Genomic DNA, 10663 nt, shown 5'->3' with positions numbered 1-10663 from the left:
AGTGGCGGGGCGATGGAGACGAGGGGGAGACGATGCGGCAAGGAGAGAGGGAGTGAGCTGATTTGGGGGGGGGGGGGGCGATGCGGCCGGTGGTGGTTCCCCTCCCTCTTTATAAGATGTGAGGTTTTTGGAAGTTTTCGTGCGCCGCGTGGCCGCGTGGCTAGCCCACGACCGCCGCCGCCCACGCCCACGACCGCCGCACGTGACAAGGGAAAACGAATCGCCCACGTACAATACATGTATACCCCCAGTGTACAAAAGTAATCGGGCCGGTGCGGGCTTGTACAGGGCTGTACGCGCGCTCTCCGCGGGCATAAAAAGACGATCGTGCCCCTCTTCACGAATCGTTTTTGACAGATCTCAGCCGTCCTTGTGTTTCTCCCCCTCGCGTTCAGCCCAGGGGGGGTGCACCGGAGCAAGCCTCCTTGTTTACAACTAATTTCAACCCCTCATACTGCGTGCCCCCCCCCCCCCCCCCCCTTGTGATGTGATTAGTATGTTCTTGTCATATTGTTGGTGTGTTTTGTGCTTAATCCTTTTTGTGTTCCATTTTGATGTGTTGCTAAAGTTGATGCACTCCATCGTTTCAAACCATTTCAGGTGTGCAACCACGGCATCTCCACCCGACTTTTGTACGCCACGGACGCACCTGCGAGGCTGCCCATTTCTGAGTTCATAGTGGGCTTGCCGGACAGGCTCACTGGTCTGCTGCTCCCACTCATCTTCGCTGTCTGCATCGTGCCGGAATTCACCATTCACATCGGGACCCTCTGGTCATGGCGCCTCGCGCTTGCTACGTCCTTTGATCAAGCACACTATCTCCTCTCACTCCGCCTCTCTACCGCCTCCGTCCTCGGTTTGTTCGCCCTCTGGGTTGCATTTGCACATGAGTATGTGCCGTTTGCTGTAGCTCCATTTTCCCACTGGGTTGCACGCCTGGAAGCTCGGCGTCAGGGGTTTGGAGGATTTGATGGCTCGCAAATCCTTGCGCTATTTGCCGTTGAAGCGTTCTTGGTGGTATGCTCGTTGCTTCTCAACCAATGTCCTCTATCTGCTGCCTTTTTTATGCTATGGCGAATGATAAGATCATTTTAGGTTCCTATATTGTAGTAAAGCACCAATTAATGCCCTTCTGTTTTGGGGATTGGAGCAGCATTTAGCACACATTGTCATGGTTTCTTGATTGTCCAGAGTTGGTTACGGTTCAGTATGGCTCCAGTTCAAAGTTTATCATCCTAGAGGTGTCCAGATAATTAGATGAAATAGTAGCAAAACTAAAATTAAGGTCACATGAGAAAACTACTGTGCCATGTTATATAAAATAATACGAATGAACACATCAAATTTCGTATGATTGGTTTTCTACTTGTTTGCAGAAGTTGTAACAGTATTCTTGTCTAACCAGGTGGTGATGTTCGACCTGGCCCTTGCTTGTGTTTTGGTGTTTCTCCCATTCTCTTTGGGAAGGATCGTCCTATGGTGCATATTGTGTTCTGATTCTTGCAATGTGGGTGAAGTCAACTCCTACACTTCGACAGCTTCTGTCCTTCTAATTGGATACGGGTTTATCATTTCTGTGGGTGTAATTTATGCTGGGATGTACATTTTTGGCCAATACTTGAGGGGGAAGCGCCTTGTGATCGCAGCTTTCATTACAAGTCTGTCTGGTATATTCCTCACAGGGATCACACGTTTTACCACTGTTGCCAGTTTTTGTCTTAATACCCTGCACGGACTTATAATATACCCGCTCTTCTTTGGCTGGTCGCTTGATATCTGCACTTCAAAAATGTACGGTGCAACAATGTCTCAAAGGTTGGAACTTATGTTTGCTTCATCTTTTGCTTCAACTGCTCTTCATTGTCTTATTGGATTCGAATTTTTGTATCTACACGGCTTATGGTCCACACTTCTTCACAAGGTATTTGTCATACTATATATGTGGCCTCATCATGTCAATAGTATATGGAGTATATGATTCAGGGGTATAATGGGTGTTGTATTTTGTTATGCGTAGATATTCAGGCCAGGAGTTGCCATTCCCACTTTCGACTATGATATTAACATTGACGAACCATTCTACAAATTTTATTTGAAGAAGCCTCATCATCTTCTGCATGGCATTCTCTATATGGCCGCGGTTATTTTTGTTCCTGTTGAAATTGCTGATCGTCTGGCACCGGAGTTGTTCCCATTAAATATCACGTAAGCATTCAATTTAGTTTCATCTGATGTATTGGCCAGTCAACACCTTATTTTAATGTGTGTGATCGTTGCTACTCCAGTTGGCCTGCTGAGAGCTTATCATTTTGGCAAGCACCTCGAAAAGTTGGCGATTCACTTTCTCGTGTTCTTCTTCTGAGGCTTGTCATTGACGAAACTTATATGCCAAATTATACTGTCTGGCTAGTGAAGAAGATAACCTGGTATTCGGTTGCCACTAATGTGGTGCTTGCATGGTTGACTGCTGTGATATTCTATTCGGCTGTGCTTATTTTTCCAGTATCAATTGGGCGTGCCTTGTTTGCCATCACCCGGCTGCCATTAGCAGGTGGATTGAAATCCAATGGTAATGATTGTTCAGAGATGGTTATTTGACTGTTAGACCTGGCTGTAAACAAAGCAAATATTTTTCTTTTTATCATGTTTGGCTTACTTGTTGATGATATTTTCTCTTAGATCTGCCTGCTTTTGTTGTTGGATTTGGCGTCGTAATAACTAGTATTGGTGCCTCTAGAGATGCATTTGCCTACATGACTAAAGGGAGAACGCACCTTCGAAATTTGAGCCAATCTCTGATTGTGTTCTTCTGGGTGAGCAACTTTAATTGCGGCGGTTTACTTTGTATTTTTCTTCAATCTATTTCATGCTATGGCCAAAGAACTTTGTGTTTTCTGCTCGCAGTCGGCCATCGTTCCTTTCTTGATCGGGTCGCTGGTTGATTTATTGCTAATACCATCACCCGCTGGGCCTGATGACGACGTTTCGCATTTCTACACTTGGTTCCTGGGATTTCGATCTCTGAGAATCTGGGTGAAGCTGGTGAGTTGCAACTTCTCTTGTTGCTTTCCGTCCTCTCATATTTTATCCATGTATGTACCATTATACCAAACTTAACATAAAAAAAATTGAGATTTTTTAATATAATCAGATAGGGACTAATTTGGTACATTGCACTGGTTGTGAAAACCCCACTGCTAAAGCGAGTACCAAAAAGAACACTTCCAAATTTTTATGTTAAAAGTCACATCTCATCCCGAAGTTCAGTTCTTATACATTATGCCCATTATTAAACTCATGCAATCCCTATATTTCCTTGTCTCCTATGGATGCCAAGCACTCGCATAATTATTTATATTTGCCACACTTTTGGGTAGCATGCAGCTAATTCCCAAACTATTGTGAGTAGCTTATAGTTAGGTCGAAAATGGCAAACTTTTTCAAGTGGCCTGGTTTTTGTCTTGCAGGCCCATGAAACGAGGGACACACCTTTCCTTGCCTATTTCATTGATGAAAGGTGGAGTCCAAAGATCGTTCGGTTCGCTGCGGGTTCTCGTTCAGGGAAGGTACGGCTGCGATTTTTCCTCGGAGAACTATTCATGCCTATCGCCACGAGGCTGCTCCCTGCTCTGTGCATTCCTTATGTGCTTGCCAAGGGCGTCTTCCCAAGATTCGGCTACTCTGCCGCCACGAACTCAGCAGTCTACCGCTTCGCGTGGCTGGGCACCCTCGGCCCTTGTGCGCTCTGCTCTGCTATATCTCCAAGCTATTGTGCGCCAAACTCCATGATTCGATCAGGGATGAGCGCTACGTCATCGGGCAGAGGCTGGAAGACGTCGACGAAGGTAGCTGAAGACTCCTCTTCCCTGAGAACAAGGATCCGGTGATATTAACTGTTAGCGTGCAAACGTGAAGGAATATATCTGGTGCAGATGAGATGATGCCACAGATTGAAGTTGATGAAGTCTCCCGCGGAGAATCGTGTCGTTTTGACGGTGTTGGTTGCTCCCGACGAACAGATCTTGTGTATCGCATTGTTTAATTGGCTGGTGTTTGTGAATGCCTGCCCCTTTTCTGTACAGCATTCTCATGGAGTACTTGTACTGTCGAAACCTGGTGGAGTTTGTTGGCTGTGTTAGGCTTCAATTCCTAGTGCTGCTATTCCTGTTTGGCTGATTTGATTCTTCTCTTTTCAATCAAATAGAAATACCGGTACTGTCGAAAGACGAATAATAGCAAGATGTGTTTCCAAATTATGAATGTAAGTACAATGTTTTCAACTGCGTTTGGAAACCTATGTCAATGTTTTTTTTCCCCAACAAGCCAAGAATTGCCCGTTCGGAGGTGCGGCTATTAAAGGAGGAGGTAGGGAACAAGAGCGAAGATCATGGAGAGCAAGCCTTGAAATGCCTTTGTGAAATAATGAAGTTACTAATTAGTGGTGCATTTATTTGGATGATTGACGATCCCAAAATTTATGTTTATGAAGGAATTTTTCCTTTTTACCCAGTTTGTTCCATGAAAAATATAATCCCAGCCTTCCTCTGTCATCTAACTACAATCAGCAGTTGATGGTGAAACCATGTAGATATAAGCAGTGGAAAATACTGCCCATGATTCAGGGCTACCCAATGTTGCACCGGTACAAACTAAACCACATACAAGTAACTACACAATGCAGATAATGTACACGCACTCGGTGCAAATGAGCCAAGTCAACAGAGACTTCTTCAGCATGACAGTATCGTCGTCATCCAAAGCTTGGCACAGCAGAGGCATTAAGATCCACGATACGAAGTGTCTCGGCCAATCGACCACTCATCCATTGACCCCGGTGGCACGCTCTGCTGCCCAAGGGTACCCAATACCGGCACGGAATCTTCCATCCAGCAGAATACTTGGAGTTCGGATGCATGGAGTATCATCGGTGTTGTTCACGAAAAATGCAGTTCTCGTCTATGCTGTCCTGTTTGTCAAAGTACGCCGTTATGGCTTTCAGCTTCCCGTTGAGGTAATTCTTCTCCACCTGTCAGAACAGAAGGGCTCACTATGACATCGGTCTAGAGGCATCGCCATCGCTACACTGCGGCGATGTCAAGCCAACATGACAAAGATCACAACAAATGGACATACCTCAACCGCCCATGGAGGATCGATCGACAAGCACATGTCCGCCAGCTGGTCTAGGTCACTGTTGCGAGGAAGGAACATGACTACTCTCGAAGCGATCGCCGTGGCAACTTTGAAGAGATGGTACCTGAAGAGTTCGACTAGGGCATGTGAACATATGCGAGCACAGCAAGGAAACAAACAATATTCTGAACCAAGGAGCTCACCCATCACAAGGCTTAAGCATGGTTTTGATGTCATACACATCTACTTTTGCATAGTCCGGTCCACCCCATGGAGGTGACATGAAGACAGTTTCTCCCTGCAAACAACAACTTTTCACAAAAGCAAACAGACCAACTTGTAGAGCGATAAGAGTGTCATAGCAATAAGAAGGTAATTTCTTTAGCTTAGCGGTGGTGCGAAGTTTCCTGATCTCAGCCTCTTCTATCACATCTCTTAGCACTGTTGCTAGCTAATTTCTCTCGCCTTAACATCTGATTAACAACTAGGCATGTAGATGCTTTAAACTTCTTTATATTAAGAAGTTATCATTATGGCAGTCATCTATGATTATGTTTTGGGAGTGAACGTGAATGCTTATAATTTGGGCATTTTCTAATAAACTGAAACTGAGGCTATGCCCTATGATTCCAAAAACGGTTACAACAAAAACTTCCTCTTGTTGGACTTCTAATGGCAAAATATCGGTACCCTACCTAATAGTTATAGTGAACAAAAATGGTCAAACACATGTGTTCTCACTGGCAGCTATGAAAGATATGCAGCTGTACGGAATGACATGTGCAGAAACCTAAAGGTGTGATAATTTCAAGGTACAAGGCATACATACCTTCAGATGAGGTGCTATATGGATAAAATCTCCTATAATGAAGTCTATATGATCATTTACTCCATAAACAGTTGCATTATGCTGTGCACAATCAATCTTCTGCGGGTCAATGTCAACAGCAACAACATGCTTACACCTGGAGAAGAAAAAATGATGTCAGAGACATGGAAATCTACAGTTTGAGTACTGTAGAAGATATAAGAAAGTCCACCTGATATCACCTTCAACCATATGCATGCTAAGAAAGTCAGCTATAGCCCAAAATACTGGTAAAGCATCTTAGAAGCCATCGTTTTGATAGAATGTCATTTTACAGGACACAAATACCTCGGTATAAGCCAGATGAGCGCACAAAACACGGTTTCTACTGTCATTCATTCTTGACCAAGCATGCCGTTGAAGCAAAGAAGATACATAATACTCAAGGTTACCAGCAACCATTATCATCAAGCAAAGGAAAAAAAAGGGAGCTATGGAAAAGTAAGGTTTCATGCTAACATATCGTTCATCATCATTAACAGAAGATATAATAACACGATGGCAGTGACTTACTTTGTGGCAAACTGGATGGTATTTCCACCCACTCCTGTGAAACAGTCAATCAATATGCCCGCACCAACACGAGATGCATGATGCTTTGCAATGGGCTCTGGCGTTACTGAAAACCACCCCTCTTCATCCATCTTTATACCACTATCAAAAAGGGAGAAAAGCGAGTACCGCTGATTCCAATACTTGGCGATGTCATTGGATATGTTTTCAGCCAAGTCCTGACATGAATGAGCTGTAGAATGAAATAAATAGTTAGTTGCCTTATATACATAAATAGAAAAGGTACAAAAGATGTAGGTACAGCAACAAGCTGCATATTGACACCACCCTCCCAGAAAAAGAAGAAATCTGCCAGTCAACGATATCATGTGAAAAAAATTGCACGAACAACTCCTAGGAAGCTCTAACTGAGTAATATGGTCTTACACGATTGAGATCTCCTTACTCTCTTCTTCTTTTTGGTGGTGGTAGCTTCCTGGTTCACTTCTAACACTTCAGCCACTGAACTGTCATTCTGCATATTTTCACCATCTTGTACTTCATCGATGGTAGCTATCACACTACATAGGAGATGTTAATGAAAACCATACATATGTCAAGGAAGCAAGGAAACAACATTTAGTATAATCAGGCACACCTTGGATATATCGACTCTTTATCAGGAATGTCTGATAAACTTTGTGCTTCACTGTAAAGATCATGCCTCTGCTCATCTAGATGGCTGTCGTCACCAGCCTGATCTGCCAGAGAAGAATGCTTGATATCACTAAACAAACTATTAATTATTGGTAAGGATAGAATATAACAGCTATGAGAAAGAAATCTCTAGATAAAAATAATTAATGCCACGGATAAGGATATTAATAACTGAGTTGATTTTGTGAAGTGTCAGCATCAAGACTTGTATTGTATCAACACAACAAGCAATGTCCTCTGGGATCAATGCAAAATAACAAATCTCTTGCGGATCACATAAAATGGAATTCACATCTTACCAAATGTTGTTTCTCCATTGTCACATGGGCTCGCGTTAGCTCCATATTGTACAGCATCTTCATCAGGTTGTGAGATATAATGCTTGACACAGGATAAGACTCCAGATGATTTGTCAAGCTTTGTATTAATTTTATTGTGTTCTTCCACAAGTGTGCTTGTCAATTGTGATACTTGTTCATCTATCCCTTGAGATGAATATGTGCTACAATATGATACAAAATCCTCCAATCCTTGAGGGGGATCCCATGTAGATTCCTGTGTCTGGATGTTATAATAGTAATACCGACTATAGAACTGATCCCAAAGAACCTGCCAATCTCCGCATTCATAATAAAAATCAGAGCCAGAGTTTTCAACATGATTATTAACAGGCGATGGTTCTGCTGGACATGGATCATTATTATCATGGGACATGGGTGGAGTCTCCCCAGATATTTTATCTTCTCTTTCAGACGATTTTTCTTCATGACAAAGTTCAGCACATGACATTATAGATTCATTATCAACACAATTTTGCCCCAGCATCACTTTGTTCAACTGCAGAAAACTGTCCACAGCTTGATTTTCTTGAACAGGAGAGCCTGATTTTACTGGACTGCTCATGTTATCATTTGGTTCACACTGATTAACACTTTCTTCACCAAGCGTCTTGTCAACATCACCATGGTAGACTTCACTGTAACCCGCAGCAGCCCTAGATGTAACGCATGAGTTTGCTTGCTCCATGCAATCCATCGACTCCTGAATGTGTTCCAGTTCTTCAGAATTTGTGCATGTCCTTACATTATCATCCATTGGAGTACTTGCCGCTTCATATGATGCTTGTCGTCCTTGATGCTTACCCTTGGCAGGTGTCTTCTTTTTCTGTAACACGTAAGGGCTTAGGATACAGATTAACCAGCAGCAGAACAGTACATGCTGTTTTGGGCACTTACCTCTTTCCTTGTAATGAATGAAACAGGAAGCCCCAAAGAACCCATGAGACTAGCCAATTCCATATCTTCAACAAATGAATGGTCTGTTGATAACAAGAAACAACAGACAGTATATCAGAAGAAATTGGTGGATACTTGCAGCAAAAGAAGAATAAAAATCTGTAATGCTTTGTTCGTATTATTTTTTATGTGCTGTCTGCGTGGGGACAGTGAGTTATGATATGAGCCAATGCTGCAAGTAGGGTGTTTACGGACGTCAGAAGAAAAAAGCTCATTGGATTACAGGAAAGCAAATCATACCTTCATCTGTCTGTTTGGCTGCTTTGTTGCGGGTTTTAGCTGTTTGAGATCCCTGCAAAGTTGAAGGTTTTCAAATTGCTGGTACGGAAGGCTGAAACACAGAATGGAGAATGAAGACCATGAAATAAAAAACAACATCAGCTAAACATAATCTGCAAGTAAGACAAATATTTAACTTGCTGCATTTACCTCCTCCCCCCTAGCCCCAAACCCCCCCAAAAAGGAGACAAAACGTTAGCGGCATTTCAACTCAATGTATCATGTAACGTGTATTCACCGTTCAATTTTTCAAGTGACTTCAATAAAATGATGTTGCCATATGTAGTATACTGATTCGACGGTCTTGCTCAGAAAGTAAAATCGTAAACCATGACGTAGCTAGTTCAACCGCACGAGCTATTCTTTTGAAACATGATGCTAGTGCAATAAAACATGCTGGTAGAAGGAAATGATATCTTCAACAAGTGCCAAGCAATGGATGCAGCATTTTAATAGTATGCCAATGTTAGTTCAAGAGCACTTGAAATGTATTATATGATTATATCAGTATTTCATCAAGCTGAACCGAACCCATTTCCATGTCCAGGTAGGTCAGTTTCCAACATTGTAGTTGTAGCCTTATAGGGGAGCTAGTGTTGGGCCTATTCCCTCTGCAAATTTAATTTTCAACACCCATAGTCTTTGGAAAACTAATCGCCTGCTCGGCAGGCTACAGAAGAAGCAACAGTTTCCATGTCTGATATACGAAATTTAATTTCTTGAAAATGTCAACTGAACTGACGACCAAGCACAAGCCTCATAGTCATTCAGGAGCTAAATCATAGATGAACGAGGCTGGAATCTTCTTACCGTGCAACCAGCCGTATCAGTGGCACGCCAATCGTGAGGCTTCGCATAAAAATCATCCCTGCAGCGAGGAAACGAACTGTGTAAGGGAAAAAAATCTCTGAGCTGAACGAGGAGGGTCGGAGAAGGACGGGGGAGGGGATCTATTACCAGAGGTGCACTTCGGTCAGCCTGAGGAGCCGCCCAAGCTTCGTTATCGACGAGGACTCCGCCGCCGCCGCCGGCGGCATCTCCGTGGGCACCGGTTCGCGGGCCGGCGCCGCGTCCCACGACCCGAGGCCGGGGTCGAGCCCGACGGCGGGCGCGCCGCTGGGTGGGGAGCGAGGCGGAGAGTGAGAACAAGAGATGCGGAAGGAGGGAGGTAGAGATGTGGAGGAAGCAGGGAACACCCACCTCAGCTCGCCGTCGACGTCCCGTCGGGGCTCCTGCGGCTCCTCGGCCGCCGTGGCCGCCATATGACTCCTTTCGTCGTTGTGCGCACCGCGCTGGATTCGCTTTAGGAGTAGGATAGGATGAGAGGAGGATTCCCCGTGGCCGTGGCCGTGGCCATGGGAGAGCTCGCGGCAGAGTATAGAAGTGGCGGCTCCGGCGTGCGGCAGCGATGGAGTCGACGGAGTAGCGGCGGCGGCGTGGGGAGAGAAGGGCTAATGGGCTTCGGAAAGAAAGGTTGGCCGATTATTCCCGAGCGATAGCCTGACATCAAGTACTGCGGCCCCTGAAAGTAGGTATAGTTTTTTTCTTCTTTCAAAAATATTTTACTCTGCCTCAAAAAAACTATTTTACTAAATAAATAAACAAGTCAAATATATATACTCAGGTATCTTAAATAAACATGGTAAGCAATCCAAACTATTCAAAAATAAATAAATACATACATAAATAAATAAGTCAGATATATATTTAAAATGAGTATATGGTAATCAATTTAATAATATTTTTAAAAAATATTGTCATAAAAATATTCACATATATTAAAACCAATCGATCCCGCTTCGCGTTTGCATCATCAGCATTATAGGAAAACCTATCGATCGCGCGGCCATCTCCGCGTGGTATAGGAATTGTTCGCCGG

General features: G+C 43.8%; 2 protein-coding genes across 4 annotated transcripts; one reads left to right on the top strand and one right to left on the bottom strand.

The window, feature by feature from the left end:
- The first annotated feature begins 80 nt into the window (after positions 1–80).
- LOC109760802 (uncharacterized) lies at positions 81–3887 on the top strand. The gene is made up of 7 exons (XM_073506535.1): positions 81–95; positions 601–1017; positions 1406–1667; positions 2504–2569; positions 2680–2813; positions 2905–3042; positions 3468–3887. The coding sequence occupies exons 1-7, from the start codon at positions 81–83 to the stop codon at positions 3885–3887; spliced, it is 1452 nt and encodes a 483-aa protein (XP_073362636.1).
- A 623-nt stretch (positions 3888–4510) lies between these two features.
- LOC109760801 (uncharacterized) lies at positions 4511–10286 on the bottom strand. Of its 3 annotated transcripts, none has more exons than XM_073502763.1 (13): positions 9985–10286; positions 9742–9900; positions 9595–9652; positions 8746–8797; positions 8446–8528; positions 7510–8374; positions 7152–7254; positions 6941–7074; positions 6515–6746; positions 5963–6098; positions 5337–5431; positions 5134–5257; positions 4511–5026 (listed from the first exon to the last, which is right to left on the bottom strand). In XM_073502763.1, exons 1-13 carry the CDS (start codon positions 10044–10046, stop codon positions 4922–4924), a joined length of 2208 nt encoding a protein of 735 aa, XP_073358864.1. In that variant the 5' UTR covers positions 10047–10286; the 3' UTR covers positions 4511–4921. The 3 variants fall into 3 exon arrangements, with proteins under 3 accessions (XP_073358864.1, XP_073358867.1, XP_020175199.3); XM_073502766.1 differs by having other exon boundaries at positions 8746–8836; positions 9985–10264; XM_020319610.4 differs by having other exon boundaries at positions 9742–10257.
- Between the last annotated feature and the right edge of the window lie 377 nt (positions 10287–10663).

The sequence above is a fragment of the Aegilops tauschii genome, chromosome 1 (assembly GCF_002575655.3).
Source record: "Aegilops tauschii subsp. strangulata cultivar AL8/78 chromosome 1, Aet v6.0, whole genome shotgun sequence".
NCBI lineage: Eukaryota > Viridiplantae > Streptophyta > Magnoliopsida > Poales > Poaceae > Aegilops > Aegilops tauschii.
This window is presented reverse-complemented; position numbering and strand designations above follow the sequence as displayed.

Excerpts from the sequence above, each read along its gene's own strand:
- LOC109760802 (XM_073506535.1), top strand. Across the intron at positions 1,668-2,503 it reads TTTCATTACAAGTCTGTCTG|TATCAATTGGGCGTGCCTTG; the intron begins GTATATTCCTCA and ends TTATTTTTCCAG. Across the intron at positions 3,043-3,467 it reads TGAGAATCTGGGTGAAGCTG|GCCCATGAAACGAGGGACAC; the intron begins GTGAGTTGCAAC and ends TTTGTCTTGCAG.
- LOC109760801 (XM_020319610.4), bottom strand. The coding sequence starts at position 10,046 with ATGGCGGCCACGGCGGCCGAGGAGCCGCAGGAGCCCCGACGGGACGTC. Across the intron at positions 8,529-8,745 it reads AGCCAAACAGACAGATGAAG|ACCATTCATTTGTTGAAGAT; the intron begins GTATGATTTGCT and ends TGTTATCAACAG. Across the intron at positions 5,027-5,133 it reads ATCCTCCATGGGCGGTTGAG|GTGGAGAAGAATTACCTCAA; the intron begins GTATGTCCATTT and ends CTGTTCTGACAG.